This window comes from Cucurbita pepo, chromosome 2 (genome assembly GCF_057944985.1).
Source record: "Cucurbita pepo subsp. pepo isolate OVF chromosome 2, ASM5794498v1, whole genome shotgun sequence".
NCBI lineage: Eukaryota > Viridiplantae > Streptophyta > Magnoliopsida > Cucurbitales > Cucurbitaceae > Cucurbita > Cucurbita pepo.
The window spans coordinates 7504286-7516769 of record NC_141799.1 but is presented as its reverse complement, the minus strand read 5'-3'; the positions used below and the strand labels follow the sequence as shown (position 1 = coordinate 7516769).

The window sequence follows — 12484 nt, the reverse complement described above, 5'->3', positions numbered from 1 at the left end:
CTGGCGGGAACAAGGAATTTATGTCCTTCGTAATTAATTATTTAATTTATTAATAATCTAAAAAGTCAAAAACAGTTGTCGTACAACAATATCATATTCAAATAATAATATAATGTTTATAGTATCCGATGTTTTATACCAGTGATACAACCCACTTTTTAAATTTATTATTCAAAAAATTAATATTTCACGCGATCACATGCGACTTTATATTGGGTTATCAATTTCCTACTTGTGAGGTTTTGTCTGAGTGAGAATGACTTTTGTAGCCGATTCAATATGTCTATCATTTTGAAGATTTTAACAGATATGAGTTTGGAACATAATTTTATAGAAGAATTCACGATGTGACTTCCCTTAAATTTTAAATTCAAGACTGAACAATGGAGTCTCACCCTTTCACTTACTCAAGACGGACTTGGCCTTGGCCTGTGAAGATTATTAATAAGTTATTCATTAAAGCAGTGATACTTAAGGTGAAAGATATAATTACATGATAAAACAATTTGTTAACTCAACCTATAATTATGAACTAACTTTGACTTGCTTTTAACTCTAGACCTACAGTGAAGTTGATTAAATAAATAGTTTAATTAATTAATTTTGTATTATTAAAGCTTAAATTTTGTAGTTTCATAAGGTTCCTTTGTTAGTTCATATAAACACTATCGATTCCTAGGTTCATAAGGTTCCTTTGTTAGTTCATAAGAGTACTTAGGAGATTGACAAGAAAATCTCCTTAGAAAAGCATGCATGAGAGAACTCACGTAAGATTATGCCGCTACAGCGGTTTACATATTGACCCAAGTCAATATGTTTATAGTAGTAGACCTTGCATCTCAGGATCGTGAGCGGTTAGAGGTTTAGACCTGTGTACACCCAGAGATTGGTTTAGCTTGATGAGCTAACCCTAAGTGTCCTAGAAACGTGATAAGAGATTTAAATCGCTTAGACACCCCAAAGAACCTAGTAGATCTCCACAACATTCAAGAATGAGAAAGGTAGATTTTTAAGCCGATGACAGTCGATCGTATCCGAGGACCTTCCACTTGGTACAATGTCATTGAGCTAGGCATGAGGATGGAAAGGGTTTTGTGACTTAGTGTTTGATGGATTACCCTAAACAGTGAATCCATCATGTGGTAGTCAGTTTGTTACCCTGCATGGAGGTTCCATCCCTCGAGAGAGAGTGTGACTTAATGACTTGTGGGATGAATTGTAACACTAAAATAAGATTTAAAAGATCCAAGAAAAGAAATTAAGACATTTAAGCCCGTAGCTTCCTCCCTATACATTTAATACGGGCATAAAGCTTTAAAATTTTATTTTATTTTATTTTATTATTATTATTAATTATTATTTTCTAATTTCCTCCAAATTCCTATTCAGACCATCGATATATTGAAGGAGCTAGGTCAGGGGAGCGGTTCCCTTTAGTATCCGACGGCCACGGCGACGACAGCAGTTTCTGTGTCTCTCCAACGGCGAGTGGTTTCTGCCAGCCTCCGACGCCACCGGCTTCTGCGATTTCTTTTACTCTCCAACCGCAACGGCGAGCCTGTTTCTGGACGGATTTCTGTTAACATCCGGATACTCTACTCTCCGACGGCAAAAGAAACCGTACGGGATTCTGTTTCCGAACGATTCCGACGGTGAGAGATTTTCTCTCTTCCTCCGTTCCACTACGGCTCCATAGAAACGCAGTTACTGTACGTATCTTTCAAAGCACATTCGCACAAAGTCACAGAAAAATGTGCGCCAACAACAAAGTAATTCATTTGGACAAACAATGAGCCCTACCATTTCTTCTTTATTCTGTTACGGATCCTAATTTCTCATATGGAACCACCGGCCATGGACGAGCAATCAAACGAGGCACAAGGTCACGGCGAAGTGCCTCCTGTTCCATCTGCGCCGGCCGTGGCGGCGGAAATTCAATCACAATCTCAAGAAGAACGAGGGGAGGTTCACGAAGAAGAGGAGGCTAAGAATGAAGACGACGAGTTGATTGCCAGGGCACATAATTTGATGGAGAAGATCACTTCTTCGCCTGATAACCCCAGCCCTACTGTTCTTCATGCCCTTGCCTCACTTCTTGAGACTCAAGAGTCCAGGTGAGTGCTTCTTGTTAGTTTGATGATTTTAATACGCTTTGTGGACGTATATGTTTCTGAAACTGAATTTGTAATGTTATGTAACGAGCATGGGAATGGATTCTAGTATGGTGTGCATTGGATGAAATGGTCTTCGTAAGGAAAAGCTTGGCGTTTTTTCATTTTTCTTTTGGTTTTTTGGGTTTCTTTTGTAATATATTTTATTTTTCTGTGGGGTGGAAAAGGAGCTTTACGTAATGAGCCGTTGCAGTTTCTATCAATTATGACTTGGGGTTTATAAAAATTTCATAAATGAAGAACTTACGCCAACCCAACCCTTAACTGACATTACTAGTCAATATGGAAGACGAGCATCAGATTTTCTGTGGGGGGGTGGGGGGCGGGGGGCGGGGGGCGGGGGGGCGGTACTTTGGTCGACCTTAGACACAAGAATTGAAATAGTGGTAAGATCAACGGTCTTCAGGAGATCAAAACGTCATGGAGTGGGCCGCATTACCTACTCGGAAAGTTAACTATTACTAAGGTTTCTCAAATACTGGAGTCCATAGTTTGCTAGTATTCCTGGTTTCTAATCCAATAAGTCGGAGGATTTTTTATTGGATTAGAAACCAGGAATGCGAGCAATAGTTCAAGATCAATTCTAGTTTGACATTTGCTCTAGAGATGGTGAGGTGGGCTTGAATAGAGCTTGCGTTGGCTTTTTTGATCGACATTTGTTTTATTCTAAGTTTGCAGTAGCTGGCCTCATTTTTAGTAATATATACATCATTAAAATGTATGAAAAACAGTGCCATTTATTTGTTTCAGCTATTATTCATATTTCCTTTACTGTTAGCACGATTCTGTGTATAGTTTAAACCTATTTTGTTACACACACAATAATGCAGATACATTGCAGAAAATGGTAATTCGTCTAGCAATGCTCGCGTATCTCATAGTATTGGAAGGCTAGGGAATGTAGTCCGGGTAACCTAAATTTTGAGTTATCCTCCTCGTCTTTTAATTTACTTTGGTAGGTTGTTAGGTGATTTAGGAGCAATAGTTCATGACATTACTTATTTTGACTTTTTTTTCTCCCACTCTGTAGGAGAACGATGAATTTCTTGAATTGATTTCCTCAAAGTTTCTTTCGGACACAAGATACTCAATCTCCATTCAGGCTGCTGCTACAAGACTTCTTTTATGCTGTTCACTGGCTTGGACGGTAAACTGTCTGTCTGTCTGTCTCTCTCTTTCTCACACACACTCGCACAATCTTCTTTTGATAGCTGCTTGTTGAGTTTACTCAACGCGATATAACCTTTATGTGTTGCAGTATCCTCATGTTTTTGAGGATGACGTCTTGGAAAACATAAAAAAATGGGTGATGGAGGAAGCCGGGAGGATTTCGACCGAAGATCTCAACTGGAAAAATGAATTAGGAGGAAGGGATGTGTCAGATTCTGAAATGTTAAGGACATATTCTACTGGACTACTTGCTATATGCTTGGTTGGGTATGGCTGCAACTCTGTTTGCCATTCACTTTCATGCACTTCTTCATTTTGCAAAACATGTCAATGTTTGTTTTTCTAATTTTTTCAGTGGGAGTCAATTAGTAGAAGATGTTTTCACGGCTAGATTATCTGCAAAACTTATGCGCTTTCTTCGTGTTCATGTTCTTGGAGATGTGAGTCAAAAAGATGGTAATCATTTAATAGAAGCCAAAAATGCGTCTGGAGCTAGTGGCATCAAAGTTAGAGATGAAAATAGAGTGAGGGTACGACAAGTTCTAGAAACATCTCATTTAGATGATTCAAGAACAGCCGAGGAAAGATCTGTAGATGATCAAGGTTTTGATAGGGATCGTGAGAGAGGCCTAAGTAGGCTGGCACCAGCAGAAGAATGTTGGGCTGGTGAAGAGGAACCTGATGGGTTGGCTACAAGGTCTGATGTCTATGAGGTTGATGTAGAAGGCAAAGACAGATGGCATGCTGTAGATTTTCGGGATGGGAGGACAAAATATGGTGAGCTTGATGACAATGTTAGAGATGACTCTACAAGACACAAAATGAGCCGTAGCAGATCTAGAGGGAAAGGAAGAATGACTGAAGGTGCTCTTGAGATTGATCATGCACTCACTTCACCAATATCTGGTAATAGATGGCGAAGTTCTAGAGAAAGGAGTTCGTTTAAAAATCTGGATGTTAAAAAAGTATCTGATGCTGGTAGGACCGCTGGCAGGATCAATTGTGATATTTCTTCTATGGAAAGAGATGATAATGATGATTGCTACCAAGAATGCAGAGTTGGATCGAAAGATATTTCTGAGCTTGTAAAGAAAGCTGTTTGTGCTGCAGAAGCTGAAGCAAGAGCAGTCGGTGCACCATTAGAAGCCATAAAAGCAGCAGGTGATTCTGCTGCTGAGTTTGTTAAGAGTGCAGCTTTTGAGGTATATGCTTTCTTTCTCTCTCCATCTTTCGCGTGCACACATGAAATTTTTAGAACTCTTTTGTCCTTTATTTCTGAGTTACATGATTTATCTATTTAGGAATTTAAAACTTCGAATGATGAAGAGGCTGCATTTTTAGCTGCTTCTAGAGCTGCAACTACTGTGATTGATGCTGCAAATGCTACTGAGGTTTCCAGGTTTGTTATTTTTATTATGCATATGATGTACTGAAGCGGATGCATTGCACTTTCTCATTTCTCATGTGTTCCATTCTGTGGCCTAAAAAATGTGTGGATGGATTGGTACAGGAGCCAGAGCGATTCAAACGTTACTTCAGCAGATCCAGGTACCACAGGGAAGGAAATGAATGAGCAAACTGAAGATTTTTTCATCCCTGATTTTGACTCCCTCACACAACTGAGAAAGAAATATTGTATTCAATGCCTCGAGATTCTTGGGGAGTATGTTGAAGTACTTGGGCCTGTTTTGCGTGAAAAGGGCATAGATGTATGTCTTACACTACTGCAAAGGAGTTCCAAGCAAAGTGAAACATTGAATGCTGAAATGCTCTTGCCTGATGTGATGAAATTAATCTGTGCTTTGGCTGCTCATCGTAAGTTTGCAGCACTTTTTGTTGACCGAGGTGGCATGCAGAAACTCCTTGCAGTTCCCAGAGTTGCTCTAACATTTTTTGGGCTCTCTTTTTGCTTGTTCACAATTGGTTCCCTCCAGGTTGTTATTGATGCTAAACCTTCTATTTAGCTTCAGCTTTGTATTAATCTTTCATTTTTGTAGACCCATTATTTCATCTCACTTGCAAGGATGTTTTCCCCTCAGGGAATAATGGAACGAGTCTGTGCCCTTCCTTCTGACGTTGTCTATCAGGTGGTTCAATTAGCCATCCAGCTTCTTGAGTGCCCACAAGATCAGGCCAGGAAAAATGCAGCCTTATTTTTTGCTGCTGCTTTTGTGTTCAGAGCTGTTCTTGATGCTTTTGACGCTCAAGATGGCCTACAGAAATTACTGGAGCTGTTGAATGATGCTGCGTCTGTGAGGTCTGGAGTGAACTCTGGGGCTTTAGGCCTATCTGGTACAGGAGCTTTGCGAAATGATCGATCACCAACTGAAGTACTTGCATCATCTGGAAAGCAAATAGCTTATCATACATGTGTGGCGTTACGTCAGTATTTCAGAGCTCATCTTCTTTTGCTTGTGGAATCTATTCGTCCTAGTAAAAGTAGTCGAAGTGGTGCTCGAAATGCTTCAAGTGTGAGGGCAGCATACAAGCCACTTGATATTAGTAATGAGGCTATGGATACTGTACTTCTCCTTTTACAGAAGGACCGGAAGCTTGGTGCTGCATTTGTAAGAACTCGTTGGCCTGCTGCTGAAAAGTTCTTAAACTGTAATGGGCATATAACCATGTTGGAGTTGTGCCAGGTACTACTATCTAAAATTATGCAATCCTCTGTATCCATCTCTCCACACCTTGTTTATTTTTAGTTTTGGTCTTGTAGGCCCCTCCTGTTGATCGTTACTTGCATGATTTACTTCAATATGCATTGGGAGTTCTTCATATTGTAACGTTAGTGCCCAACTGCCGCAAAATGATTGTGAATGCCACATTAAGCAATAATCGTGTTGGTATAGCTGTCATTTTGGATGCAGCAAGTATTGCTAGCAATTTTGTTGACCCAGAGGTAATTGACCAATTTTCAAATATTTTTATTTTACTGCAAATGCTTGAACCAAGCTTTAGAGCAGATAAGTGTTTGAGCTATGAATGGTTTTAGCTTAATACCTAAATATATTTGCAGATCATTCAGCCGGCTTTGAATGTGTTGATCAATCTTGTTTGTCCCCCACCATCAATCAGCAATAAACCACCTGTTGTGGAGAGTAGAGCTGTTTACATGTCTGGTCAGGGAGATCAGAGAGAGCGCAATGGGGAGTCTAGCATTGTAGATCGAGGCAATACTTCAGTCACTGGTCAGGCTAATAACAATAATTCTCAAAATCAAGTTGCAACACCAACATCAAGGTTGGTTGGGGATCGTCGAATATCTTTAGGTGCAGGAGCAGGCTGCGCCGGTCTTGCTGCACAATTGGAACAAGCATATCGTCAAGCTAGGGAAGCAGTCCGTGCTAACAATGGTATTAAGGTTCTTTTGCATCTTCTTCAGCCAAGGATCTTTCTTCCTCCTGCTGCTCTCGATTGTCTGCGAGCTCTTGCATGTCGGGTCTTGCTTGGTTTAGCCAGAGATGATACAATAGCACACATATTGACAAAACTTCAGGTATGATTTGTGGTCAAGGGACTTTTGTCAATAGGAATTTATTGTACAGTATAAATTGGTTCATCTTATCTTTAGATGTTAGGCATTGCAGTAAAACTGTAAACACAGAGTGGCTTACATGGTAGTATCCAAGCAAAAAATTGACTCATCTGATTGGACACTGAAAAAATTACTTCAATATATACTTACTACTGTAACCTCATTTTTCTTGTTATACATGGAGATAATTTACATGATTCTTGTTATTACAAGAGAAAAATAAAATAAATAAACGGTTCTATAATGCTATATTTTAAAGTCTCGTTACTGTTTTGAACCCTGGTATATCACAAACTGGTTTACAGGTGGGGAAAAAATTATCAGAACTAATTCGAGATTCAGGTAGCCAGATATCAGGAACTGAGCAAGGTAGGTGGCAAGCGGAGCTTTCCCAGGTCGCTATTGAGCTTATTTCAGTGAGTACCTATTATCTCCATACTGTACTGGTGTGCCGGCTTGTATTTTCATTTCTCTTGATTTCATTGAGAGTGATCACTCCTACCGATTTCTATTATGTATGCCACATTTATATGCATTATGTTTGCCTATGACTTATTAAACTGAATGTTTACAACCTAGCTTTTGAATGGAGATAGGATGTGCATACATCATACAACATAACTTTATATAGCTATGTTAACAACAGGCTATCACAAGTTATTGTTGTTTTACTGCCAAGTGAGCAACTGACCATGATATTCAATAATATGATCAGATAGTGACAAATTCTGGGCGGGCGAGTGCTTTGGCAGCTAGTGATGCTGCTACCCCAACTTTGAGACGGATAGAAAGAGCAGCCATAGCTGCTGCTACACCTATAACTTACCATTCCAGGTAGTTGCTGATTTATTTTGAGTGTGGATTCTATGTAGTGGTTATAGAACACCTTATGATTATCCTGGCATTTATTTTTGAGTTTCTCATATGCTTGAGTATTATCTCAGGGAACTTCTTCTTTTAATTCACGAGCATCTTCAGGCATCTGGATTAAGCAAAGCTGCCTATGCATTGCTGAAAGAAGCCAAGTTGACTCCTTTGCCTCTTTTAGCAGCTCCATCATCTCTTGCATACCAAGTCTCCAAGCTGGAGGCACCCTCATCCCAGCTGCAATGGCCTTATGGTCGAGTCCCATGTGGATTTCTGACAGATAAACCGAAGTCTGCACGAGAAGAAGATACAAGTTTGAAAGGCGATATTAATATGTCTTGTCCAAGGAAAAAGCCGTTGATCTTCTCAACTCCTTTTGGTACAAATTCAAAGTGTCAGCCTAAATCCCTGGAATCTTCTTCCTCAGCAGTTAGAAAATTGTCTAGTGCTTCAAAACAATCTGCTGTACCTCTATCTTCAAATGAAACAACCCCTGTCATTGATACGGAGTCTCAATGTAAAACACCCATTATCTTGCCCATGAAGCGGAAGTTGTCCGAGTTGAAGGATACTTGCACCATATTGTCCTCAAAGCGACTTCACTCTAATGAGCCAGGACTTCATTCTCCTATTTGTCCTACTTCCATTTCCTCTCGCAAAAGTAGTTTAACAGATTTCGGCTTTTCTACCCCCAAAACTACTAACATGAGAGATCAGCTTGGGCGACCAACTCCTGGGGGTTTTTGGACCGATGGTTTGGATGACAACCAACACAGTAGTTCCCAAGTTGGTTTGGTTACACCATCGTCGCATCCTGGGAATCTAAATGACCCTCAACCCAGCAATAGTGAGAGACTAACTCTAGATTCCCTTGTTGTTCAGTATCTAAAACACCAGCACCGCCAATGTCCAACCCCGATAACTACTCTTCCTCCATTGTCTCTTTTGCAGCCTCATGTTTGCCCTGAACCAAAACGAAGCCTTGATGCCCCATGGAATGTAACATCTCGTCTTGGTTCACGTGAATTTAGAAGTATATATGGTGGAGTTCATGGCAACCGGAGGGACCGTCAGTTTGTCTACAGCAGGTTTAGGCCTTGGCGAACTTGTCGGGATGATGCTAGTGCTCTTTTGACCTGTCTTTGTTTCCTAGGAGACTCAAGAGTTGCCGTGGGCAGCCACGATGGGGAAGTTAAGATCTTCGATTCCAACAACAATAGCATATTAGAGAGTTGCTCCAGCCATCAGTCTCCTTTAACTATAATGGAGTCATATATTTCTGGCGAGACTCAGTTTGTGCTTTCATCTAGCTCTTTAGACGTAAGGTTATGGGATGCATCCTCCATTTCTGGTGGGCCCATGCATTCATTCGAAGGATGCAAGGCTGCCAGGTTTAGCAATGCTGGGAACGTTTTTGCAGCATTGGCATCTGAGCCTGCTCGACGGGAAATACTCTTGTATGATATTCAGACCTGCCAACTAGAACTGAAACTATCTGATACCAATGTCAGTTCTGCAGGTCGAGGGCTTGCTTATTCTCATGTACACTTCAGCCCTTCGGATACAATGTTGCTCTGGAATGGGGTCTTATGGGATCGACGGGAACCAGGACCTGTCCATCGCTTTGATCAGTTCACTGATTATGGTGGTGGTGGTTTTCATCCAGCTGGGAATGAGGTCAGCTGAACTGTCTTCCTTTGATTATACGAGCATTTACTATTTAAAAAAAAATCAAACATTTCATGGTGTTTTTTGCTAAAGCTTTTACAAATGAGAAGTGAAATAATTTCAAACAATCCAATGTTTCTGTGACATACTACGTTGTTGGCCTTAGATGTCAATACTACGAGAGGAATTTGTGCCAATATTTTGTGGAAAAGCGTTTTATATGCATGATCCTTTTGGATTGCCCCCATTGGATAATAAGCTAATTTGCTCTTGCATTGACTCTTTGTGGTACTGACATTCGTTCGTAAACTTGTATTGGACCCTTTCTTTTTCTTGATTTGTGTTTGGTTACTAATATGGTATATGCTGTCCAGGTAATTATTAACTCCGAGGTTTGGGATCTACGAAAGCTTAGGCTTCTCCGCAGTGTACCTTCCCTCGACCAAACGGCGATAACATTCAATGCGAGTGGTGATGTAATTTATGCAATCTTGAGGAGAAATCTTGAAGATGTAATGTCAGCTGTTCATACTCGTCGCATCAAACATCCACTTTTTGCTGCATTTCGGACCATTGATGCAGTGAACTATTCAGATATTGCAACTATCCCACTTGATCGATGTGTCCTAGATTTCACAACAGAGGAAACTGATTCTTTTGTTGGTTTAATCACAATGGATGATCAAGATGAGATGTTTTCTTCTGCACGAGTCTATGAAATTGGTCGACGAAGGCCCACTGATGATGATTCTGACCCCGACGATGCTGAAAGTGAGAGTGATGAAGACGAAGACGATGACGATGACGATGATGCGGATGATTTGGATCCAATTTTGGGTCTTGATATTGATGGGGATGGTGTGAGTGATTCTGATATGAGTAATGAGGACGATGACGACAGTGTGAGCGATCTTGATGACGAGGATGATGGAGATTTTGTGATGGATGATATTGAGTTTGGTGGGGGTCCTGGAATGTTGGAGATAATGACAGAAGGTGACGATGAAGAAGATGATAGTCAACTTCTGGAATATTTTAGCAGTGGGAACGACGACGATGATGATGATTTTGTCAGTAACGGATATGGGTTTTAAGCATTACAGGAGAATCAAAACAATGAAGTCAATTTTGGATGTATTTATTTAATTTTTAGGCAATTTTATTTTAACAATTTAGTTTAGATGAAAGAAATGAAAAAGGCAAAAAAAATTCAAAATTTTAATCTCTTGGAGTCTGGTTTGAGTTTATGGTTTTTCTTGCCTCTTTGAGATTTTATTTTTATTTTTATCTTTACATTCTTTTCCTTTGAGAATAGTGGAATTCGAATCTTCTCTTCTCTTCTCTTTTATTTGTAATTAATTAATTGTAAATCAAATTGTATATATAAGTTTCTAAATTATTTTACAGAACCTATTTAGCGTTGTTTGAATATGAAATTATTATAACATTCTCCAAAAATAAAACTTCCATCATGTTTATGTTTGTTTTTCTTCTTCTATTTTCCATTTATTTTCAATTAATAGAGTTCGAGAACTACCTTTAAATATAATTTTTCTTCTTTTATTTTCCATTTATTTTCAATTAATAGAGTTCGAGAACTACCTTTAAATACAAATTTTGTATTTTGTGAATTAATTTATGTTATTTATAATTATATTCAGATTATTAAATACTATAAGTAGGTTTATTATGAAATTTTAATCCAGGAGGTATGTTTTTGGTATTTAATGTGTTATTAAATATTATTGAAATAAGTACTTGAAATTAAATTTTATTCAATGTAATTGATTTAAATGATATTTAAACAATAAAATAAATATATGTTTGCACTATAATTATAAAAAAAAATATTATAACAAAATTTATATAGCAAACAAAAATATTATTAAAAGATTATTATATGCCTAAATAATTTTGTTTATCTATACCTATTATATTATAGCGCTAAAAAAATGCTATTATAAATTAAGATAACACAATATTTTAATTATATTAGCATACTAAAGGTGCTATAAAATATTTTTATTATATAATTACGTCACATACTCCATTATAACATTTATTGTTACATTTATTGTTGGTATATAAAAATATTATAAAACATCATAAACTTTTAATAACATCGATTGGCATGGCCTACAAAAATAAAATAAAATAAAATAAAATAAAATAAAAGGTTTATGGCATTTTATATTAGCTTTTGTATCCATTATTTTGTAGTGTGTGTTTTGCAAGATAGCCAATAGTTGATGGATTCTTGGTTTGTTTACCACACCCAACCTATACTTTATAATTTGATTGGCTTATAGAGCCATCCCACATTATCCATTTTTCAAAGCACTTGATTTGAAAGTGAAGACATTGAGGTCTCCTCATAGTCGGTGGTATAGTTCGACTCAACTCATACTAATCTATGTAAGACTATTTTATTGATAAATATGCACAACCCATAAAAAAAAAAAAAAAAAAAAAGGCTTGATAACACTCGAGTTAAGAGAAATAGTGCCAATGTCCTATATCATAAAATAAATTGGATTTATGGACCAAGAAGAAGTTAAATATCTTCTAACTCGAATATTTTACAAGTAGATAACTATATATATCTTTTGTTGCACTCTATTTAAAATGAGTTACATTAATTACAATTTTTATTTTTTTGGGTGAAAATTCCATTAAAAGTCCATTTAGGATAATTTACTTTAAAAAGAGTTTTAAACTTAATTTTTTGAGGTGCTTTTTATATATTAAATTAAAAAAAATAAAGCTAAACCCACCTTAAATTATTAATTTTTATACGGGTGATCATAAAAAAAAAAAAAAAAACCTTTGAAAAACATTTCTTTTAATAAAAGTTATTCCAAAAAAAGTATAAAACAATGTTTAAAACCAATTTTGAGTTCAAAAGTGTACCTATTGTGAGCTTTATTTTGTGGATAATGGTGAGTGGGACAAGCCAAGAGTATTTAAACTAAATGTAATAATTATTTTACTTATTTTAAATATATATATATATATTTAAGTAAATTCAATTATTTCAAACAAATGAATATAGTTTAAAGATGAATAAGAT

At 37.5% G+C, this 12484-nt stretch overlaps 1 protein-coding gene across 3 annotated transcripts; it reads left to right on the top strand.

Moving 5' to 3' along the window:
* The first annotated feature begins 1384 nt into the window (after positions 1-1384).
* LOC111784585 (DDB1- and CUL4-associated factor homolog 1) lies at positions 1385-10636 on the top strand. Of its 3 annotated transcripts, none has more exons than XM_023665234.2 (14): positions 1385-2114; positions 3002-3080; positions 3202-3318; positions 3430-3608; positions 3697-4543; positions 4643-4740; positions 4852-5275; positions 5381-5983; positions 6061-6243; positions 6361-6840; positions 7185-7295; positions 7595-7713; positions 7824-9423; positions 9789-10636. In XM_023665234.2, exons 1-14 carry the CDS (start codon positions 1840-1842, stop codon positions 10506-10508), a joined length of 5835 nt encoding a protein of 1944 aa, XP_023521002.2. In that variant the 5' UTR covers positions 1385-1839; the 3' UTR covers positions 10509-10636. The 3 variants fall into 3 exon arrangements, with proteins under 3 accessions (XP_023521002.2, XP_023521003.2, XP_023521004.2); XM_023665235.2 differs by having other exon boundaries at positions 1940-2114; positions 3013-3080; XM_023665236.2 differs by lacking the exon at positions 3002-3080 and having other exon boundaries at positions 1975-2114.
* The last annotated feature ends 1848 nt before the right edge of the window (positions 10637-12484 follow it).

Coding starts and splice junctions, on each gene's coding strand:
- LOC111784585 (XM_023665234.2), top strand. CDS start 1,840: ATGGAACCACCGGCCATGGACGAGCAATCAAACGAGGCACAAGGTCAC. Junction 7,714..7,823: donor CCTATAACTTACCATTCCAG/GTAGTTGCTGAT, acceptor GTATTATCTCAG/GGAACTTCTTCTTTTAATTC. Junction 9,424..9,788: donor TTCATCCAGCTGGGAATGAG/GTCAGCTGAACT, acceptor TATGCTGTCCAG/GTAATTATTAACTCCGAGGT.